This window comes from Poecile atricapillus, chromosome 2, assembly GCF_030490865.1.
Source record: "Poecile atricapillus isolate bPoeAtr1 chromosome 2, bPoeAtr1.hap1, whole genome shotgun sequence".
Taxonomy (NCBI): domain Eukaryota; kingdom Metazoa; phylum Chordata; class Aves; order Passeriformes; family Paridae; genus Poecile; species Poecile atricapillus.
The window spans coordinates 151,710,850-151,731,863 of record NC_081250.1 but is presented as its reverse complement, the minus strand read 5'-3'; the positions used below and the strand labels follow the sequence as shown (position 1 = coordinate 151,731,863).

General features: G+C 49.5%; 1 protein-coding gene across 1 annotated transcript in view; it reads right to left on the bottom strand.

Moving 5' to 3' along the window:
- ADGRB1 (adhesion G protein-coupled receptor B1) overlaps positions 1 to 21,014 on the bottom strand; it is a 117,511-nt gene that overhangs the window by 70,297 nt on the left and 26,200 nt on the right. The window contains exon 2 of the mRNA XM_058831879.1: positions 16,131 to 16,272. Within this exon, the coding sequence (XP_058687862.1) occupies positions 16,131 to 16,133 (3 nt within the window). The 5' untranslated portion in view covers positions 16,134 to 16,272. The remainder of the gene's footprint in view (positions 1 to 16,130; positions 16,273 to 21,014) is intronic.

The window sequence follows — 21,014 nt, the reverse complement described above, 5'->3', positions numbered from 1 at the left end:
AGCTTTAGGGTAGTAACTGATGTCCATCTGCAGTCCATCCCACAGGAAAGACTCTGATCTGCACCACCTTCTTCATCCTACAAATTTTCACAAGCCCCATGTCTAGAAGAAAGGCTTTTACTGAAGAGATGCAGGATGAAGCTCACCCCTCCACCCCACAGAAAAGGAAGGACTGGTCCAGCCCTGATGGGATTTTTGCTGGCATCAGGAAGGGGGATAACAACAAAAATGACTGGCTGCAGGAAAAAGAGGAGCTCGCTCCTTCAGGAATAATCAAATTCACAGAATTTACAGAATGACTAGATTGGAAGAGACCTTCAAGATCAGCAAGTCCAACCCATGAATAATTAAGGTTGGAAAAGACCTCTAAGATCAGCAAGTCCAACCATCAACCCAACACCACCACCATGTTCACCACTAAACCATGTCCCCAAGTGCCACATCCATGTTTTTTGATCACTTCCAGGAGCAGTGACTCTGCCATTTCCTTGTTTCAATTATTTACAACTTTTTCTATGAAGAATTTTTTTCCTAATATCCAATCTAAACCTCCCCTGGTGCAACTTGAGGCCACTTACTGTTACCCTAAACACGTCCTAAAGACTTAGACCCCAGTACCTTAGAATTCTGCCTTCTTCCTTCATTATTAAGGTTTCTCTGTCCTCTCCACCTTCTTTCTTAATCCACATCTTCCCTTCAGCAAACAAATCATCATTTGTTTTATTTTTTCCTGACTAATTAAACCCCCTGACAGAAGGTGGTCAGATGCTGCAGGATCAGAGCCTTGTGAAGGAAATTTCCTTAAAGAAGGAAAAATGGGAAAATCAAGGTTGGTTTAAAAAATAAAGATGCTACCAACAGAAAAATGTCAAGGTAAGAGAAGGAACAGTCCTATGGGATTTTTTCCAGCACCACAGCTGAGGAAAAAACTGGCTGTTTGCAGAAGGCAGGGCAGGAATAGGATCCCCACCTGCCTGGAATGGAGGTGGTCCCAGAGAGGAACTGCTGAGAGGGGCCATCCAAAAACCCCCTGAAACACAGACACAGACACAGCCTGTATGGAGCTGGAAAGAAAACTTTTCCCTGGGCCAGCTGGGAACAGAGCAGGTTGTTCTGAGTCGCAAGGGCTGCCATTCTGTCACCAGGCATGACAGGGGAGGAGGGAGGCAATCAATGACATCAGCCAGGATGGAAATAACGAGCTCTGTTGCCTGGGGCCACGAGCTGTGCTGCCACCTCATCGCTCTGCCTGGCAGGGCAGAAGGACGCTCCTCCTTTCCTTTACCATTTCACCTTGCTTCCTTCTTTTTCTTTCTCTTCCTTTCTAATTTTTACTTTCCTTTGTCTTCTCTGTCTCCCTTCCTTTGGCTATTTCCCGTGGCATATTCTGCTCTTTCTTCTTGCTCTTAATGGATTTTTCTGGCCCTCCCCCTTTCAAATTCTCTGCATTTCTCCCTTTCCCTCCCTGGCTTTCTGCAGAACGCTGTGAAAAGCAACTCAATTTGAGCTGTGCTTTTTCCATTACCCTGCTCTAGCTCCAGGGTCACACAGGCTCCAATTAGAACAAAGTACTTCTTAATGCTGAGCAGTTTGCCCCAGACCTTACAACCAAGCTGTTCTTTCTGCTTTTTCCATCCTTGATACCAAGAAAGGCTTGAACAAAGTCTTTACAGGCACAACATCACACCAATAAGATCACAGAAAAAATTAAACCATTTATTCTGCTCTGAAATTAAACACAGGCACAGGAGTTTGGAGTTTGGGGTGGGGGCTGGGTTTTGTTTGGCTTTAGAAATGTGTTTGCTATTCTTAATAGTTGCCTTGAGCCTGACTTCCTGCACAGTTGAAATTAAAGATTCATGAAGTCAGAGAATTGCAGGAGCTCCAGTTGCAAGGGACATCTCCAGCTTTACAACCCAATTTGCTGCTTGGAGCAAGACCAGCTCTAACATCAGGTGAGGCTGGTGATGGCTTTGTCTGGATTTGGGAATTCTCCAAGATGGAGAGCTCCCATCCCACAGGTGCCCATTCCGGAGCCACAACTCCCTACTGGTGACAAGGTTTTCCCTGAGATCACACAAGGGGAGGTTTAGATTGGCTATCAGGAATTTTTTTTTTCCACTGAAAAGCACGGGACAGGCTGCTCAGGGAGGTGGTGGAATCTGCATCCCAGGAAGCGTTACGGAAATGTCTGGATGTTGCACTCAGGGACGCGGTTTAGCCGTGAACGTGGCGTTACCAGGTTAACGGTTGGACTCGATGGTCTCGGAGGTTTCATCCCAACCTAAATTATTCCATCAACCTCCCGAGCTGCAGTTTGTATCTTTCCCCCCTGTTAAACCACCAGGTGCAAGCGAGAGGAATTTGGTTTTATAATTTTTGTAACTGTCCCACAGGCAGTGACCAGAGTGCCCTTTACATCTTTGCAACACCAAGCAAGTCCCTCTCCCTCCCCTCATAGGTCACGAGCTCGAAGCAGCCAGGCTCCTTCCACTCTCCTGACACAGAACTGGACCAGCTGGGTGGGATTTACTCCAAGAATTGCACAGGAATGCTTTTGCTGTGCCACTGGCCCAAAGGCTTTTTATGACTCCTATGAAGTTTTGTTTTGTTTTGTTTTTTTTAAGGCACACTGTATTGATTTCACTGCTGGTTGGACAACTCTTGGCAAAGCAGGGAGAGAGTTGTTAAAATTGCTGGAAAATAATGCTTTTAGCAGGGCTTACAGAAGCAAACAGCTTCCAGAACAAAAGGGTGTGTGTCAGTGCTGGAGAAAACAACTCAGGAGGGTTGAGTGACCAAGAGGTGAATGTGCTCTTGTCAGCTGCCAAAAAAACACTGATTCATTTAATCCCAATTTTGTCAGATTCAGGATTTCTCACCCAGGCTCGGGCCCTGTGGATATCACATTTATACCTCCTTGGGATGGGAAATTTCCATGTACCCTGAGCCTGCTCAAGGGAAGGCTCAATTTTCTCTCCCTGGACTAGGGATTTCTGGGAGTGATTGCAAGACAGGGAAAGAGGGAGAGCAGGACACAAGCTTTTTTTGGTGGATGTCAAGGATTTCGTGAAGGCAGGATTGGGCCAGTGGTGAAAGCAGATTTTTTTCGTGGGTCAGCCTTGTCAGAGGCCTATGGGATTCACTTAACTCAAAGCAGACAAGCAGTGAGAAAGGACCAAAACATTCCTTTTTTTCCAAAGAATCACAGAACACTTCGGCTTGGAAATGAACTTTGAAATCACCCAATTCCATTCCTGCCATGGTGGGGGGACACTTTCCACCATCCCAGGTTGTTCCAAGCCCTATCCAGCCTGGCCTTGGACACTTCCAGGGATAGGGCAGCCAAAGCTTCTCTGGGAACCCTGAGCCAGGGCCTCACCACCCTCACAGGAAAAAGTTTCTTCCCAATATTTAATATAATTCCACTTTCTCTCAGTTTAAGCCATTCCCACCATCCCCTCACTCTGTGGCAGCAATGGCAGTGCCCATGACACAGTCCCATACTGGCTACTAAAATTAACTCTATCCTGAATTAAACCTGTAAAAAGTCTTTCTCCACCTCTCTTATAATACTTCACACATTGAAAAATCAAAAAAAGGTCTCCCCAGAGCCTTCTCTTCTCCATCATTTAACCTCTGAGAAGGGCTCTGAGGTCCCTGCATGAGGGTCACTTAGAGGCATCATTAATAAATCATCTTTTCACACCTTCTTTCTGGAAAATGTGGCACCTTCCCAGCGCAGCCACAGCGAGCCAGGTCCAGAGGATTTCCACTTTGCCTTGCTTCCCTCGTATCAAGACCTCCAATGTCAAAGCTAATAATCACCCACTATCAGCAGCACATTTCTGGAGCTTTTATGTTATTTTATGTTATTTGGCCGATCTAACAGGCAATTCTGTGCAATTACAGCACACAGAAATCACCCAGAGAGACGTCTCAACACGCTACTATTTATTAACAATCGCTAACTCTTCAGTGGGTGTTGAGTCTGCTCGCAAGACACAACGTGACAATTTGCTTTTAGCGAACAGCCTTGATGAAGTTTTCAGGGCGGAGGAGTGGTCACTCAGCCTCTCCTTAATGGGAACTGTCAGGATGATTTCCTCCTGGAAATTATTCCTGGCAGGGAATTACAGGAGTTAACAGTGGGCATTATCTACCCGCCAGTCAGCAACGCCGTGGTCAGCTCACTGCCACGCTGGAACTCCCAGGCTGCTCTCCCAGTGCCTCAGTGTCAGTCATGATGTCAAGGATGGATGGACCAGGCCCATATTAATGCTGAGGAGCACTCTCCTCCTGACCAGCCAGCTCTTCCCAAACATTTCCACCTTCATTCTTTAAAACACTCTAACATTCTAAAAACACTTTATTCGCCTTATTTCTCCCTTTCTGACAGCGCCTCGCTCAGCCAAGCTACTGAAATCCTGGTTTTATGGAGCTCTGATGAAGAACTTTGGGTCACTCTGCATCCCTCTGCCAGCTGTGGGTTGGGAACCAGCGTGAGGAGCCAGGGGACCCCAAGGAGGAGAGCGGGGTCTTTTCCCAGCTCGCCCACAGGTCAGCTGTGGACACACAGCCCCATCATTTAAGCCAATCTTTTCAAAGGCCTCTCAGCTGATCTGATTTAGGTGGCAAACACTGGCTTTATCTTCTTGGGGGCCTATTTTGATCCCCTGGGCATGGAAGGGAATAATTCTGCCCCTCCATCTCTTTTCCAAAGCTTAATTCAGCTTAGATTCCTGCTGTGTGCAAACGCCTAGGGGGGTTCCTAGGGCTGTGTCAGAACAATCAAGCACCAGCACCTTATTCTCTGCTGTTCTGGACCTTTGGGAAGGATGGAGGAGAGACAGGAGAGAGCTTTTGGCTTAACTGTTTGTGAGCTGGTCCCATGGCAGGTTGGGTTTTTAAACCTTTGCTTTTCATGCATATGGAAAAACTGTTCTGTTCCAGCCTTTCCCTTTAAAGCGTAGAGAGGAGAAAATAAAACCACTTTCCACAATGAAGCTGGCAATAATTGAAATGGCCAATTCCTGCATGGGCAGGAGCTCTTTGCTGCTGAGAAAACAGGGGCAGAAGTGAACTTTAATCATGTTTGTGCAGCAGCACTGACACAGGCACTGCGGGAAACAGCAAACCTCAATCTCCCCGTGTCAGCCCTAGGAAAATCAAATGCTCTAGGATCCACTCCACTGCCCTGAGATGAAATGGTACAGTGCAGGTATTCATACAAACATTCAAAGCAGAGGGGACTTGTCCACAGTGCTCAGTGCAACATTAATTCTCTAAAACTCCTTGAAATGGGGTTGTGCTGAGGTGGGGCCTGGCTGCTTCTCCCAGGCAAACAATGATAAGACAAGGGGAAATCGCCTCAAAATGCACCAGGAGAGGTTCAATTTGGATATTAGGAGAAATTTCTCCGTTGAAAGGGTGGTTAAGCATTGGGACAGGCTCCCCAGGGAAGTGATGGAGTCACCATCCCTGGAAATGTGAAAAAAACAGAAAGGAATAGATGTGGCACTCTGAGATATGTTTAGGGGGCATGGTGGGATTCAGCTGAAGATTGGACTCGACGATCTTGGATGTCTTTTCTAACCTGAACGATTTTATGATTCATGGACCGTGCCATGTCCTGAACATTGCTGGTTGCCGCAAGCTAAGACACATCCAGGGAACATTATAAAAATTAAATATTAGGGACAATTCCAGGAGCTGCTAGAGCTGCTTCTGCTCTAGAGCTGCCTCTGCCATGGAACTTACAATTATTGTCATTATCATAATAATCATTGTTACTACTACCACTATTACCATTACTGGCATTATTTTACCACAGGGACATATGCTCTGTGACTACTTTAAAAGTGAGTCTTCTTTCTTGCACCTCCCTGCTTGGAATTGTCCTCTCCTTGTGCTACACAGAGAACAACCAGTTCAAATTCCATAACTGACTTGGAAGCCAGTTGCCCTCATCCCTTGTAGCTTCCCAGCTGAGCACCTTGCAGGGAAATGTGGTAAGATTTACACATAGCTAAAATAAAATAAGTCCATAGCAGACTGCGAATGGAAAATGAGAGTAGAATCCAGACTGTGTTTATCCTGATTTAAGCAGTATTTTGGTTCCATGCCAGGCGACAGCATTTCACCAAATTACTCCAAACCAGCCCGCTGTTTGTTTTACACTATCAGTGACGTGCTGGAGAGTGCTGCCAGACCAGCAGCTCTCCCCACAGCCTGGGAAAAACGTTCCTTCCCCATTCCTGAGCATCCTGCCCTCCGGAGAGACCTGCCTGAGGAGTGGGGAAGCAGCTGAGGTCTCGGTGTCTGCAGGATGGCTCCTGCCCAAGATGTGCAGATCACCCACCTGCTGACCATCACAGAGAGCAAATATCCACTTTCCCCTCGCTTGTTACAGAGCAGTCCTTAAGAAAAACCTTCCTCCAAAGCACAAGGAACGAACATTTGTGCAAAGACTGCACAAGCCATGCCTGAAGCATCTCTTAAAACCTGCCTTTATCCAAGATTCCGAGAATCACAGAATATCCTGAGCTGGAAGGGACCCACAAGGATCATTGAGTCCAGCTCCTGGCCCTGCACAGGACACCCCAACAATCCCATCCAGTGCCTGAGAGCACTGTCCAAACATTCCTTGTGTTGTCAGTCTGACCATTCCCTGGGGAGCCTGTTCCAGTGTCCAACGATCCCCTGGATGAAGAATCTTTTCCTGACATCCAACCTAACCCTCCCCTGGCACAGCTCCAGCCATTCCCTCAGGTCCTACCACTGTCACAGAGAGAAGAAATCGGTGCTGCCCCTCTGCTTCCCCTCATGAGGAAGCTGCAGACCCCAATGAGGTCTCCCCCTCAGTCTCCTGCAGGCTGAACAAACCTTAATTATTACTTGCAGATGCTCCCATCTCTCACTATTCAATCACTGAAGACCCCTGCCCTGACAATGGCTCCTGACCCAAACTAAAAACCTTGGAGTAAAACGTCCCCGGTTCATTGCCAGTCCTCAGAGGCTTTCAGGGGCTTCTTGGCTAAGAAAAGAAGATGAAGGGATTTCAGCCATTTGGTTTGTTCTGCTGTTATAAGGATAATGACAGCTTTATTCCCATCGTAATCTGAGGAGCCCCTGGGATCCAGCGTGTTTCCATCCCCAGCTGGTCACTGGGGAATCACTGGTGCAAATTCCCTCTATGTGGAGCAGAGATCTCCAAGCAGCCCTCAAGGAATCAGCTTCCAACCCCAGCCCCCAACTCATTCACAGCTGAGTGATTGGAAAGTGAAGCTGTAACAGCCCCTGGATTTACAGCTGTACTGAGCTGATATAAACAAAATCAAAAGTGGCCCCAGCAGTCGGATATTCCCCACCTGGGGAGATGCTGGCATGATTGCCATGTTTAAAAAGAGGGAAAAGAACCATTCATCTTAGAAAATGAAAGCATTGTCTCACTTGTGGGAAAAGAGCGGAATCATTTTGCTCTCACGGATTTATTGAATATATTCTGTATATTCTTGTGGTGAGCAGGGCAGGTAGGCAGCAAGGAATGGAGCTGCAGGCTGAGTTTTGGCTGGTGCTATCACACCCAGCACAATATCAGTTTCTTGATTAGACACTCCTCACATTTAGAGGGACATTCCGAGCTCAAATATTCCCAATTACAACTCTGACATTACTTTTCCATACATATTGCCCATTTTTCCTTAAAGATTACCAAAATCTTGCCAGCAGGTTTATCCACCCAGCTATTACTTGATGGCAAAAAAGTATGAAGGGCACAAACCTTTCATGCACTGCTTCAATTTGGGCTTAAATGAACATAATAATGACGACTTACCCATTTCCTACTGCATGGCAATTTAAGGGCAACCTCAGCCTCTGTGCAGGGCACAAATGGCGCAGAGGTGAAGCAGATTGTCAAATTTACCTAAAGAATGGCTTCTCCAGGCCAAAGTACAACAGAGATGGGTGCAGAATAATAGAAGAAAGACAAGCAACACTCAGCAGTTCACCTGACTCTTTGAGCGCACGGTGCAAGATAATCTCATTTAGCACTGACTCTGACTCCCACCCCACGAGCCCATGAAACCCAGCCTCCAGCACCCACTCGTTACCATTTTCAAACAAGCTCCTTTGTGATGCTCCCACGCCGATCTCCTGCCTCGGGAGGAGCTCCCTGAGACCCCTCTCCAAAGGCACCCAGAGCCTCAAGCCCGCCCTGTGGAGCCCTGCCCGCTGCGATGCCCAAGCCCAATCCTGGCAGATGCGCCGCGACTTTTCCGCGGCTCACCGTGACTAACAACCTTGTGCTGTTTACACGGGCCCCCACGCCCGCCCCCGTGCCGGCATCCTGGGGCCTCCAGATGGAGAATTCAGCTGAAGTTCCCACACTGCTGGGTCAGGGAGGCTTTGTGGCTCAGAGCTGAGCGGGCTGAAGTGGTGCTCTCACAGCCGAAGCCTCCCGGGTGGCACAGAGGTACAAACTGCAGGTTGTAAATAGGAGATGACAGTGGATCGACAGCTACAGGTGGAAGTGGGAAGCTGAGGACAGACTTTGTGATTTTTGGCTTCCCCACCTGCCTCCAGCACATTCCTCCACCTCCCACCCATGTGCTGCCCCTCTGCCATGCTCCTCTCTTTGTAAACAGCAAGGCGCAGACACCAAGGGGATCTACATCACAGAATTCCAGGTAAGACAGTGGAAACAAGCTCAGCTCACACCTCAGCCTGATGCAAAACCATCAAAACCACCCCCAGCCTCTTCAAGAAAATCTCTGCTGATGGAGTCTGGGCTCTTGACTATCCCTGCAGTCAGAAGGTTTTCTCTTGTGCCTGAATTAAATCTCTCACTCCGCAATTTGAGCCCAATCCCCAGCAGACACAGAAAGCAGATTATTCCCTTTCCACAGCCACCTTCAACCCGTTTGAAGATTATCATCCTCCTTCCCCTCAGCCTTTTTTCTTTGAGGGAAGAGCCAAAATGTTTCAGAGAGCTCAGCCATCAGTGTGGAGGCACCACACCAAACATCTCTGACACATCATCCTCCCGCACACACCCTCCCACACCCTGGGCCATGCCAGTCATCCTGCCTGGACCCAGAGCAGAGTAATCCCAGGCAGGTAACACTCACGCACTTGGTTCACATTTCTGGCCCTCAGATCTGCTCACAAGTGAGGCTGAGCGCTGCTTTCCAAGCTCTTAGGAAAGGGGAAAGTGGGAATTGGGAAGACCCTGGTGTCCTGGCTGAAATCCACACCTGCTTTAGCAGAGCAGGAAGCTGTGGCAGGGTAATAGGGCAGCTGTCACACTTGCTAAGCTGCCCTCATGGCAACAAGCCATTAAGCACTGCAGCTCAGAATAAGCACCAAACCCCTCGGGAATGCCTGGACATGCAGGATCCCAGGCATCCTCCGTGAGGCTTTAATCTGAGCTGAAGACAGGGGACCAGCCCCAGCTCTGCTCTGCTCCTGGGGTCACTTGGTTGATGCCAGTGCTGCTCTCACCTTTCCACCCCTGAGGGGTGAATCTAGCTCGGCATCACTCCTGCTCCAGCACTGAATCCCACAACGGCTTTAAGCTCCCAGCTACACGATCCTGCTCCTCTCCCAGGTCCCCTTCAGATGGAGAGATACGGGAGGGTGATGCAGCATTTGCCTGCAGGAGAGTCCCTGCCAGGGCTGCGCTGAGCTCGCCGGCTCCGGCTGGCGGGGGCCGAGCCGCAGCCCCTCGCTGCTGCAATCCCACCAGCTGGAGTTTTGTCAGGAGTTAAAGACCTGGGCGAATCCAGCAGCGCTGAGCAGGAACTCAGGGAGGGAAGCTGTCAGCTGGGAATAGCTCCCCAAGTACCCGGCGGATCGACAGACAGCGAAATCCGCAGACAGCCGCCAAGGAGGTGGGATGCTGGATGACTGCTTATTATGCTGAGCCAAATCCTCCTATTATTGCCTCCTGTGCTACCTGTCTTCTTTTAATATATTCAAGTGTTGTCTCTGCTAGAAGCACAGCAGAGCGCTAAGAGGGAATTCCTATCCCACTCGTCTCTCATGCCTTGCCTGCGTATGTTCCAGTATCAATCACTTATTTGCTAATGGGATCTTTTATTAGATATCTGGGTATGGCACACAGCAGTGGCAATCTCCAGTCAATTCTCCCAGCAGAATAACAAAGCCAGGTGGCCTCTGGCACCTGGAGCACACCACAAGCTCTGTCAGTGATCCCCTTCCTCTTAAAACCCAACAAAAATGATGTGTACATCAACTCCCGGGTCCTCTCCAAATTCAAATGAGACTTAGCCCGAATTCGCTCTGCAACACAAGCTGACAGACTCCACGTCAGTGACAGAGCAATCCTTTAAAACCAGGTGATTTCCAGCACAGCAAAATTATAGGAATACAATCCAGTGCTTTCTGTTAAGGGGGCACTTCGGAAAAATAATGGACTTGACTTTCAAGAGGGAGTTAGACCGTGGGTTGGCCCGTTTGGCCCCCTAAGAGCATCACACATCCTGTTTCCTTCTTAATCACATTATGAGAGAGAGTAGGAGGGGAGAACTGTCTGCCCAGCTGGTTCCTACTCTGTCTTCCATGCTATCCACGCCTGCTGAAACTCAGGAGGGCTAAACTGGATTTAGTGAAAAGAGCCTCCCTGCTGAGCACAGCAAAGAGCAGCCCGTGATTTACAGAATCACCAGCTTGCTCCTACAGGCTGCCACGGACCTTGAGGAAAAGCGCCCCAGAGAAAACACAGCAGCTGCTCCTGCTGTGGAGCAGGAGATGGGCAAAGCCCAGAAATCCCCAGCAGCACTTAGACCACATCCTTCCCCAATCCCAGCATGGAGATCTCCTGGGATGAGCAGGAGTCCAGCTGGAGCAGCCCTTTGCCACTCCCACCTTGGCATCTCCGCACCCAGGGCGAGTTCAGTGGCAACAGCACAAATCCCCAGGAAATCTTAGGCAACATTTCCAGCTCAAGAGGCATAATCAGCTCCTAAGAGACACTCTGCACACAGCAGCATCCTGGAGAGGACGGGGTGATTGCAGGATGAGGTGCCAGCAGCAGGAGCGCGGGGGCTCGCAGAGCATTTGGACCTCAAAAGCCCAAATGTTCGTGGCTCAGCAATGTTCACCCTGGCACAACTCCTGCCAAGCGGGCAAGAGGAGGCTCCTAATGCTCTGTCAGGGAAATGACAGCACTTGGTGCTTCCTGGAGCACCCTTCAGGCTCGGGGCACTGTGCAAATGTGGATGCACAGAGCCCGGGGTGTCACCTGCAAGGGTGCTGCAGCTGGAGAAAGGGAAGCAGAAAGCAAGGAAGTGTTTAGCTCAAGGTCACAATTTCACTGACAGGCACAGAAAAGCTCTGGCTGTAGCCTCAACAACACACACAAATACTCCAAAGTCTTCCCTAAACCCCAGTACAACCTGACCAGAGTTCTATGGCTCAAAGACTTCCAGCCTGGCAAAACCAAAAACTTCCCTTCCTCAGAAAAGTCCGGCTTCTCTGCAGAAAAAGCAGCACCAATATTAACTAAGTCTCTTGTGAAGAGCAGAACTGTCAGTTCTCAAGGTATGCAAAAGGCTTTGTTCTTACCCAGACTCCAAATTCCACGTGATAAATGATGGAAGGATATAAATGCTAAAATGTTCACCTCCAAATGAAGTTCTCCAGTGTTATCTTAATTTCCAATTTCTAAATTTTCCATCAACATGTTGTCAGAATTGCTACTCCCTTACAAAATATTTGATTCATAACACCAACTTTTTTTTTGTTTGTTTGTTTTTTTTTTTTGGGTTTTTTTTGTTTTTTTCAGCTGGGAAACCTGGATCTTTTCCCTGTGCAAGAGAGGCCCTACAGAATTTTAGGAGCTTAAAATAACCCACCTTGTGTGTGTGCACTGTCCATGAAGTACAGAGAGCTCCTGTAGCACAGGACAATCTTTTCAGGGGGAAGATCCTCGGGACACCAGATTTTTGAAGGTCCCTTCCATCCCAAAATGGGAGGTTTTGAGGGACAAAGAAAGAAATGTGAGTTGAGAGAGGAACTTTATCCCCATGGGTAGGAAGCACACCAGGAAAGGTGCTTCTCCTTCTTGCAAACTGGAGATAACACTGAACAAAGCCTCTTGCAACATCCTGGGATAAAAATCCTGGAATCATTAAGGTTGGAAAATATCTCTGAGATCATCAAGTGCAGCCATCAACCCAGCACCCAAATGCCACATCCACACATTTCTTGAACGCTTCCAGGGATGGTGACTCCACCACTTCCTTGGGCAGCCTGTTCCAGTGCATGACAACCTTTTCCATGAATAAATCTTTTCCTAATATCCAATCTAAACCCCCTCTGGCACAACTTGAAGCCGCTTCCTCTCCTCTCACAGGTCTGCTCACTGTGGATGCTCAGCTGCCTGGCCAGCACTCTAAAATAAACCCCACAAAACTCCACAGCTGCTGGTTTTGCCTGTCAGAAAACACCGACACGGAGGTGAGATGTCCCAAAAATTCAGTCCAGACGTAATAAACTCAGCACCCCTACAAGTTCTTGCCACCAGCTCCACATCTTCATCAAGCCTAGAAACGAGAGGACAGCTCAGATGCCTCTGTCTGATCAGTTTTCTGCAGAGAGACAACAGAAATGAACTTAAAAATTTTACTCCAGCCCTAAGGGCTGCAGAAATCACAGAACCACCAGTTTGGGTTGGAAGGGACCTTAAAAATTATCCAATTTCCACACTGTGCCATGGACAGAGACACCTTCCACCAGACCAATCCACACCATCCAAGCTATCCTTAACCAAGCCTTAAAGCTTGGCTGACTTTATAAAGGCCAAGCACAAAGTGGAAGGCAGCAGAGACAACACGAGCCAAACTCAAATGAGACAACAAAAGAGTGAAAGGCTTCGCTGCTCATCCTCAGGCTCCTGCTCTACCTCCTTCCCACCTCCAAAAATTGCTGAAATATACTGAAAAAAACCACCACCCCAAGCCTCACATGCAGCTCTGAGGTTTCCTTTCGCCCTCATTCTCTGTTAGCACTGCTACTGTGCAGGTGTAGCACCAAAGGCATTGCCCTTGCAAGACAGGCAGGGTATAAAGCTAAAACAAAAAGACAGTCCCAAAATGCTTGTCTGTGTTCCTTAATTTAAGAGGTTTTAATCTTTCATGATGCTCAAACAGCAGTTGTGCCAAAGCAGGGCATGAGGCTGCCTCTGTCGAGTGGAAGTAGCAGGGGAAATCAAACAAATCTGAACTCCAGCTTTTGAGCTGGATCCGAACAGCTCCATCACAGTTTAGGGATGTCTGTCTCCCAAACTGATTCAAAACACGGCACTTTCAGCCTCCAGCTTCACTGAAATCAAGGGAAACTGCTCCCTTTCCTCCCTACACGAGCAGCTCTCAGGTCCCAGCCCAGGCAAACTGTCCTTGGCCAGTCTGAATCAGCAGCAACAGTCGTCCCAAAAACCTTTCAGAGCCTTTTTTCACTGCAAAGGAGCTGTGCCCATACCAGGGTTACAAATATTTCAAGCTGCCAGGGCCAAAGGCTCCAGAAGGGAGATTTATAGCAATAAATAATATTAATGACACAGGCGGACGGAGCTTCTTGTCCTGAGAGCTCCAAAGGCACATGAAAAACTGCACCATAAATGTCACCACCGCAGACACCAACGATGACGAGATGCCACCTCTGGGGACAGGAGGCAATGTGGGCTTGTTCAGAATGAGATTTGGGGAGGAAAACGAGGGAATGAGGAGCTGGATGAGCACAGTCCTGCAAGCTCACAGGCGGGAGATGGGTCCCAGCTGGCTCAGCCTGGCTGGTGCTCCCCATCACCATCAAACCCTTGGGCTGGCTTAGCTGGGGGACTCAGGAGATATCCAAGCCCCAGTTCTCCCCCTAACACAGCCAAAGGACTCATCCTGATGCTCATGAGTGGACCTGAGGCTGGGAAAAAATGAGCTGGGAAAACATAACCCAACCAGCAGCCAGAGGAGTCGGAAAGAGGGCAAAAGAAGCAATTTTAGGCCTAAACCCCAAAGGAGCAGCTGCGAGTTTCATTGCAGATATAATAAAACATGCCTGGGGGAAGGAAGCTGTATCCTCCTACAGCCAAGCCCACTCTCAAATGCAGAAATCCTTGCAGGGGTGATAAAGGGATGAGACCACCCTGTGTTATCCAGATAGCACCCAAACACCTGCAGCTGAGGGAGCAGCAGCATCTGGCCACATCAAATTAACCATTTTTTCCCCAGGCTATTTTATTAAATAATACCAAAGCTTTGCCTTAGCAGCTTCCCTGCAGCAGAAATCCCAACTTATTTTCCCCAGCCATGCAACCTCCCAAAACTTTGTCAGGATATCTCGGAGTCCTTCCCATGCAGGGCAAGGCTCACTCATCGATCACAACCTCTGGAGCCAGACTAAAGCTTCTGGAGCTTGGGGTGAAGGGTGAAGCCCTGCTGCTGGCAGGACACAGCCCTGCCAGCTCCCAGGGCAGGTGATAAATCCCACCTGGCTCACCTGAGATCACCCTGTCCACCTCAAAAAGGTTGGAAACACTCCTGGAGAGCCCAGCCCAGCAGCTGCCTCCCTATCCACCTGATTTATGGTGGGAGGACAAGGAAACAACAACCCACGGAAGAAGATGGGTGCGAGGACAGCAGGATTGAGGCAGCCAGCTGCTTCCAGAGCCCATCCAAGTGGGAACACACTCCCAATCCTACCTCTGAGCATCCTTCAACCAGGGTATCTCTACCTGAGACCACAGCATTGGTGCCTCTGCCCAGAGGACCCCAAAAGCTGCTCTGCCCAACACCCCAGAGCCCATTTCTCAGCCCTGTGGTGGCTGGGCCTGCTCGTGGCCCGGGCAAACACAACCAACACTGTGTCTTTAAAACCACTTCAGTGCAGATGTTGTTTCCATGGTAACTAGTGGACCAAATACATTAGTGTTTCTAATAATAAACCAAACCTTCATCTTGGAAAATGTGATCCCCCCTCTCCCTTTACCACGCTCACCCTTCCTTTCTTCCTTTCCCCTCCCCTTTTGCCGAATTAAGCCAGCATTTAACAAGCAAGCCATAATTAGTAAATAATTGCAAGGGCCCAGTCACTCCCAGTGCCCAGGCAGATGGAGAAGCTTTAGGTGGAGGAGGAGGGTGGCTTTGCTCTGTGAACCCGGAAACTGCCCAAACAGGGATGAACTACTTAAAAAAAAAAAAAAAAAAAAGAAAAAAAAAAAGAAGAAGAAAAGAAAGAAAAGAAAAACTATTTCAAAAGCACAAGCTGGAAGAGAGGAGCCTGTGAAGCGTCTTTTGACGACCCCAGTGCAGTCTTTCGTGCCCCGGCACCCTCCCTGTGCTCTGACTCAGGGTGCAGCCGGCCAGCGACAATTTCTAGGAATCTCGCACTTTTTTTCCGGAGGTTCCGTCCGAGACGCGGCACCGACTTCGTGTCCCCGACAAGCGGCCAAAACTTCACAACTCCTCCCCCCCGCGCTCCCCGGTTCCGGAGTGGGAACCCTCCACACACACACACCCCAAAACTGCCTGGGGTAGCGGGAAGGACGCCGAGGCGGGGATGGAGACAGGCGGGGAGGGAGGCGGAGCGGGGCGATTCCGCCCCCCCAAAATGAGCCACGTGCGAAGATTCCGTGCGTGGGGAGCCCACGGGAGCGAACACGCCTGCGGGGGCCGGTGGCTGCCCACGTTTAGCGGGATTCACATCCCGGGGCACAGCGCAGGGATGGCAGGGTGGATGGCGAGGACGCGGGGAGCAGCGCGGCAGCACCCGCGATGTCCCTGCGTGCGCGTCCCCAAAGCTGCGGCCAGGGTCGGGGGGAAGGGGAGACGAAGGACGGCGGGGAAGGAAGGGGGAGGGTTATGCAAAGCCTCACGCTGTGTCGCCACGGTCCCGGTGACACCGGACTGCAGCAGCAGCAGCAGCAGCAGCAGTGGCAGCAGCGCTCGGGGCTGTCCCCGCCGCGGTACCCGAGAGCCGAGCGCCGGGGATGCTCCGCTGCATCCCGGGCGCGTCCCCTTCCCGCCCGCTTTATTCCGCCCTGTCCCCCGCGTGTCCCCACGCCTCCCCGGGCCCTCCGCTCCTCCCTCCGCGCTGCCGCCGGCGGGACTCACCATGTCGGGGCTGAGCTGGGCTAAGATGGCGAAGGCGGAGAGCCGGTCACACAGGCACTTGGTCCGGGAGGCGTCGAGCGGGACCGTTCGGCAGCCGCGCCAGGACCAGGCGCCGGGCGGAGAGGCGGAGGCGGAGGCTCTGCTGGAGGGAGGAGAGCAGGGAGGGAGGGACGGGGCGGCGGAGCGGGGAGAGAGGGAGAGCGGCCGTCAGGGCGGGCGGGGAGCGGGCACCGCGCCCCCCGCCGCCCCCATCCCACCAACCCCGAGCCGGACCTGCGTCTCCATCCTGGTGCTGGTGCTGGTCCGTCCCCGGGTCCCCCCGCCCCGCTGTGACCCTTCCATCACCCCACACACACATGTGAACCCCCGGGCTGCCCGGTCTCACGATCGCCATACACATCTCCGTAACCCCATAGCCCTGCCCCAAACATATCCCATATACACCCCCCCTAAACCTAAAGCCCTCCAGTCCCACGTGTGCAGGAGTAACTGCACAGCCTCATCCCACACAGCCACCCCATATCCCTATGCATAACCCTATATCCCTGCCCCACATATCCCACATACACCTTCCTGACCCTATAGCTCCTTCCCACGTATCCCACACACACCTCCCTAACCCTCTAGCCCTGTGCCACATGTCCCATATACACCCTTTTGCCCCTATAACCCTGTCCTACTTATCCCATGTGCACCTTAACCCTACAGCCCTGCCCCAACATATCCCATATGCACCTTCTTAACCCTATAGCCCTTTCCCACTTATCCCATATACACTTTCTTAGCCCTCTGCCCAGTTCCACGTATCCCACATACATTTCCTTAAGCCTATAGCTTGGCACCCCCTTAACCCCATAGCTCTGCCCCGTTTATCCCATACACCTATGCACAACTTCCCACCCAAACACGGCCCTATAGCCCTGTGACACCCACCATAGTGATCCCCATGTGGGACACATGGGTAAGTAATCCTATATCCCTGTCCCTACACGACCTGGACACGCCTCCCCATCCCTATTGCCCTGTCCCACATGTCCCATTTATGGATACAACACTACAGACCTAAAATACACCTCATTCCCCCCACAGCCCCATCTCTCACCCCATACACCCCCAAGCCCTGCTCCACACCCCATATAGATGTGTCTAGACCACCCCCAACTCACAGCTTCTCCCCTCCCCTGTTCCTTCTCCAAAGGCCGGGCCAGGAGCCTCCTCAACCCTTCCCCACATTCCCAGAGCTCTGGGCATGGCAGGGATGTTCCTTCCTCATGGCCAGGGGGACCCGAGGACATCAAAGGGACAGGTCCCAGCCTTCTCCTGGCATCTTTTCAGGCTGGGGAGAAGCAGCAGAATGGGGAAGGGGCCATAGACAGGGAGGTCTCCATGGTCTTCATCCCACAGGTGGGGTGGTTTCATCAGGAAAAATGATTGCAGCCCCATCGCTGTGTGAGCACAAGGGGCTAAGCCAGGGAAAAGGGGAATCTCCTGTTCTGCCTCATGTGCTGGGACAGTGGGGACCCAAAAACTGCAGTCATTTCCCACCCATTGCTTCTGTGTCTTGTTCTGTCCCATCTCCTGGGATGTGGCCACACAGGGAGTGCAGATGCAAAGGGCAAATGCAGAAATTCATTAGATGGGGAGAAGGTCAGCAGCTCTGTGCATATCTTGGGCTCCTGAGACAGGATGTGAAGGCAGAGCAAAAGGGCCATCTGCCTTCACTGAAGGGACATGGGGAAAGATGTCCCATCTCCACAGCTGACCATCCTCAGAGGAGGGGACCTCGGCAGCAACGCCAGCAGCGAGCCCACGGCAGCTCCAGATGGAGCCAAGCTGCTCAGCAGCCTTGGGAGCATCACAGATGGCCTGGACAGCTCTGTGCTGCTGGCTCCAGAGACCTGCCCTGAGTCACAGACAAGTTCTTTGCAGGTCTCCACTCGGTGCAGGCTCTGACCTGCTCTTCACACAACGATTCCGAGCCTCCCTCCACCTCCCTGTGCCCCCGTGGCCTGGGTGACAGAGCACCAGCACATCCTGCTGTCATTATCTGCTCAAATCCTGTTCAACATGTGACACTGAGCCTCCCTCAATTATTCTGGCTTGGGTTAGAGAACTGTTCATAGTTTTAAAAAAAAGTAAAATCATAAAAAAAACCCAAATTAATTTTTACTGTCGAAGTTGTAGGCAATACACAGAACCTCACCCAGAGCTTTCTCAATGTCTGGACCCTATTAAATGTCTGAATGTTCCATCCCTGGAAATGTCCAAGGCCAGGCTGGATGGGGCTTGGCACAACCTGGTCTAGTGGAAGGTGTCCCTGCCCATGGCAGGGGGCTGGAACTAAATAATCTTTAAGGTCTCTTCCAACCCAAACCATTCTGTGATCCTGTGGTTCTCCATCCATCCATCCATCCATCCATCCATCCATCCATCCATCCATCCATCCATCTCACGGGACATAAATCTGTCTTCTCTGGATCAGCAGCTCTTCACATGATTTTCACATCATCTCTTGGAGACTTTCAGACCCTGGCATTGCTCTTTGCTCTCTTTCATGCACCTTCTGACATTCCCCAGCACCCTTCTTGGAAGGGACCAGGAGATGCAAGGCCAATCTCATGGGAAATCTGAGTTCTGTATCCTCCCCTCTGTGTCCTGCTCGTATTTCCAAGATCTGCATTATTGAGTTGTTCTGTTTATCCACTGTCACCGAGAAAAATGCCTTATTTATGATGTGTACAAATAATGACAAATTCCCAGACTCCCAACAACCAGTTCTGTATTCTCCTAGAAAGTATTAATTTAGCTTGACAAAATCTATTTTCCATAAGTTGATTGCTATTAATGCCTCTGTTTTAATGAGCATGCTATTATTCAATTATAATCATAATATTACCCACAATCCCTAAATATTTGGATCCCGTTTCAGATGGATATTGTGCCTACGGCAGATGTGAGGCTGCTGTGCTTACACACACATGCTCCCCTCTCCAGATTTGGGGAACTCTTCCACCTTCCTTTTCCTAAAGAGCAATGATCCCAAATTAGTCTTAACCCGCTCTTTTAAAATCCTTGCGTCCCAAATTGCTCTGTCTTGTTACTCCTGCACACATCTCACTTTGCTGGATGATGTATAGCAGGTTTTCCAGCTGCTGGTGTAATGAAAAGTATTTCATTAGGCTGGGATGTGGATTAAGGAACCAGGCTCTCTTCCAATTACAGAATACAGGCGTTTATTGAAATTCCTGAATTATTATAAATAAATCTGTCATTTTGAGCTAGTAACAAACCAATGCCATCAGGATTTATTATGGGTTTAGTAGAATCTAAATTTTGCTTTTTATTCATCTTTGCTGTTCTGAAGAATAAAATTCCTACACTTTCCCTATTTTCTTTTTTCCCTCTTGTGTTTTTCAAGCTTTTAATTTGCATTGCTTGCTGTCAATTTATCCTTTTTCCAGATTTCCACAACAGCTTTTACTTTCCCTCTGTAACAGACTGTTGTGGGGCTTTTTCTGTAGATATTGGTACATTTGGCTTGTGGTAGGGATTTTTTGTTAGCTAAAGGTTTTTTAGTGTTCTGTTTATCTTTCTCATTTATGGGTATCTAAAAAACTGCTTTTAAAAGGCTCCTATGTATAGAATTATACTATTCTTATACAGAATAGTTTTGGAAGGGACCTTAAAGATCACCTTTTTCCAACCTCCTGCCATGGGCAGGGACACTTTCAACTACACCAGACTGCTCAGTATCCCATCCAGCCTGGCCTTGGACACTTCCATGGGTGGAGCACCCACAATTTCTCTGGAAAACTTGTGTCAGCACCTCTCTGCTCTCACAGGGAAGAATTTCTTCCCAATATCCCATCTTACTCTGCTCTCTGGCAGTTTAAAGCCATTCCCTGTGTCCTGTCCCTCCATCCCTTGTCCCAAGTCCCTCTCCAGCTCTCCTGGAGCCCCTTTAGGCACTGGAAGGGGCTCTGAGCTCTCCCTGGAGCCTTCCCTTCTCCAGGCTAAACAACCCCAGGGCTTCCAGCCTGTCCTTTCATCCTCAACTCTATCCTCAGGTTTTTTTTTCTGTTTAAGCAGCCTTTCCCAACAAACAGAAATGCTTAAATCTCCCATTTTTAGAGCATCAAATCTGTGCACATCGCCACATACAGACACCCTCTGCCCCAAGGAACCTGAACTCTCTTCAGATGTGGGAATACATTTGCCCTCACTTCACTTCCAATCCCAAAGTCCAGCTTTACTCATTTACCAGCTTTCAAAGTAGACTAGGACAGATCTGGGCCATACATCAACAAAAGTAACCTCATCCAAAAGGGGATAAAAAAAAGAAAAAAAAGGGAAAATAAATCAGAAAACCAACAGGAACAGGAAACCCCAGGGAAAGTGTCAGAAAACAAATAGCACTCCCCAGATGCTGTGCCTGGTCTCACACTCCCATGGCAGAAAAGCTGACAGAACAGCACTGAATGCAATATCAGGATAAAATCTATCCAGGGCCAAAGCCACACTTGGCACAGCCTGAAATACATTTCTAGATGCACACAGAAAGTGCACAGCGATACTGAGGCAAGAAAAAAATTAAAAATTAAAATAACCACCTTTTGCTCTTCAAAGGCCTGGTCTGGTGCCTGCTTATTTATCCTGCTGGACTCAAAGAAAGCAATTGGATCAAAGCCATCCAGTTCTTGCTTTAAAAGCTGCTGTAAGTCACATAAAGGATGGGTGATGTGGATGAGCTGAGTCAGGAACTTGGTGTAAATCACCTCAGAATAAGTCCAGCTACACCATTTAATGGAAAATGAAAATCTGGCCCTCATTACTAGCAGTGATTATTAATTAATTAGTCATTACCAGTCATTAAACCACTCAAAT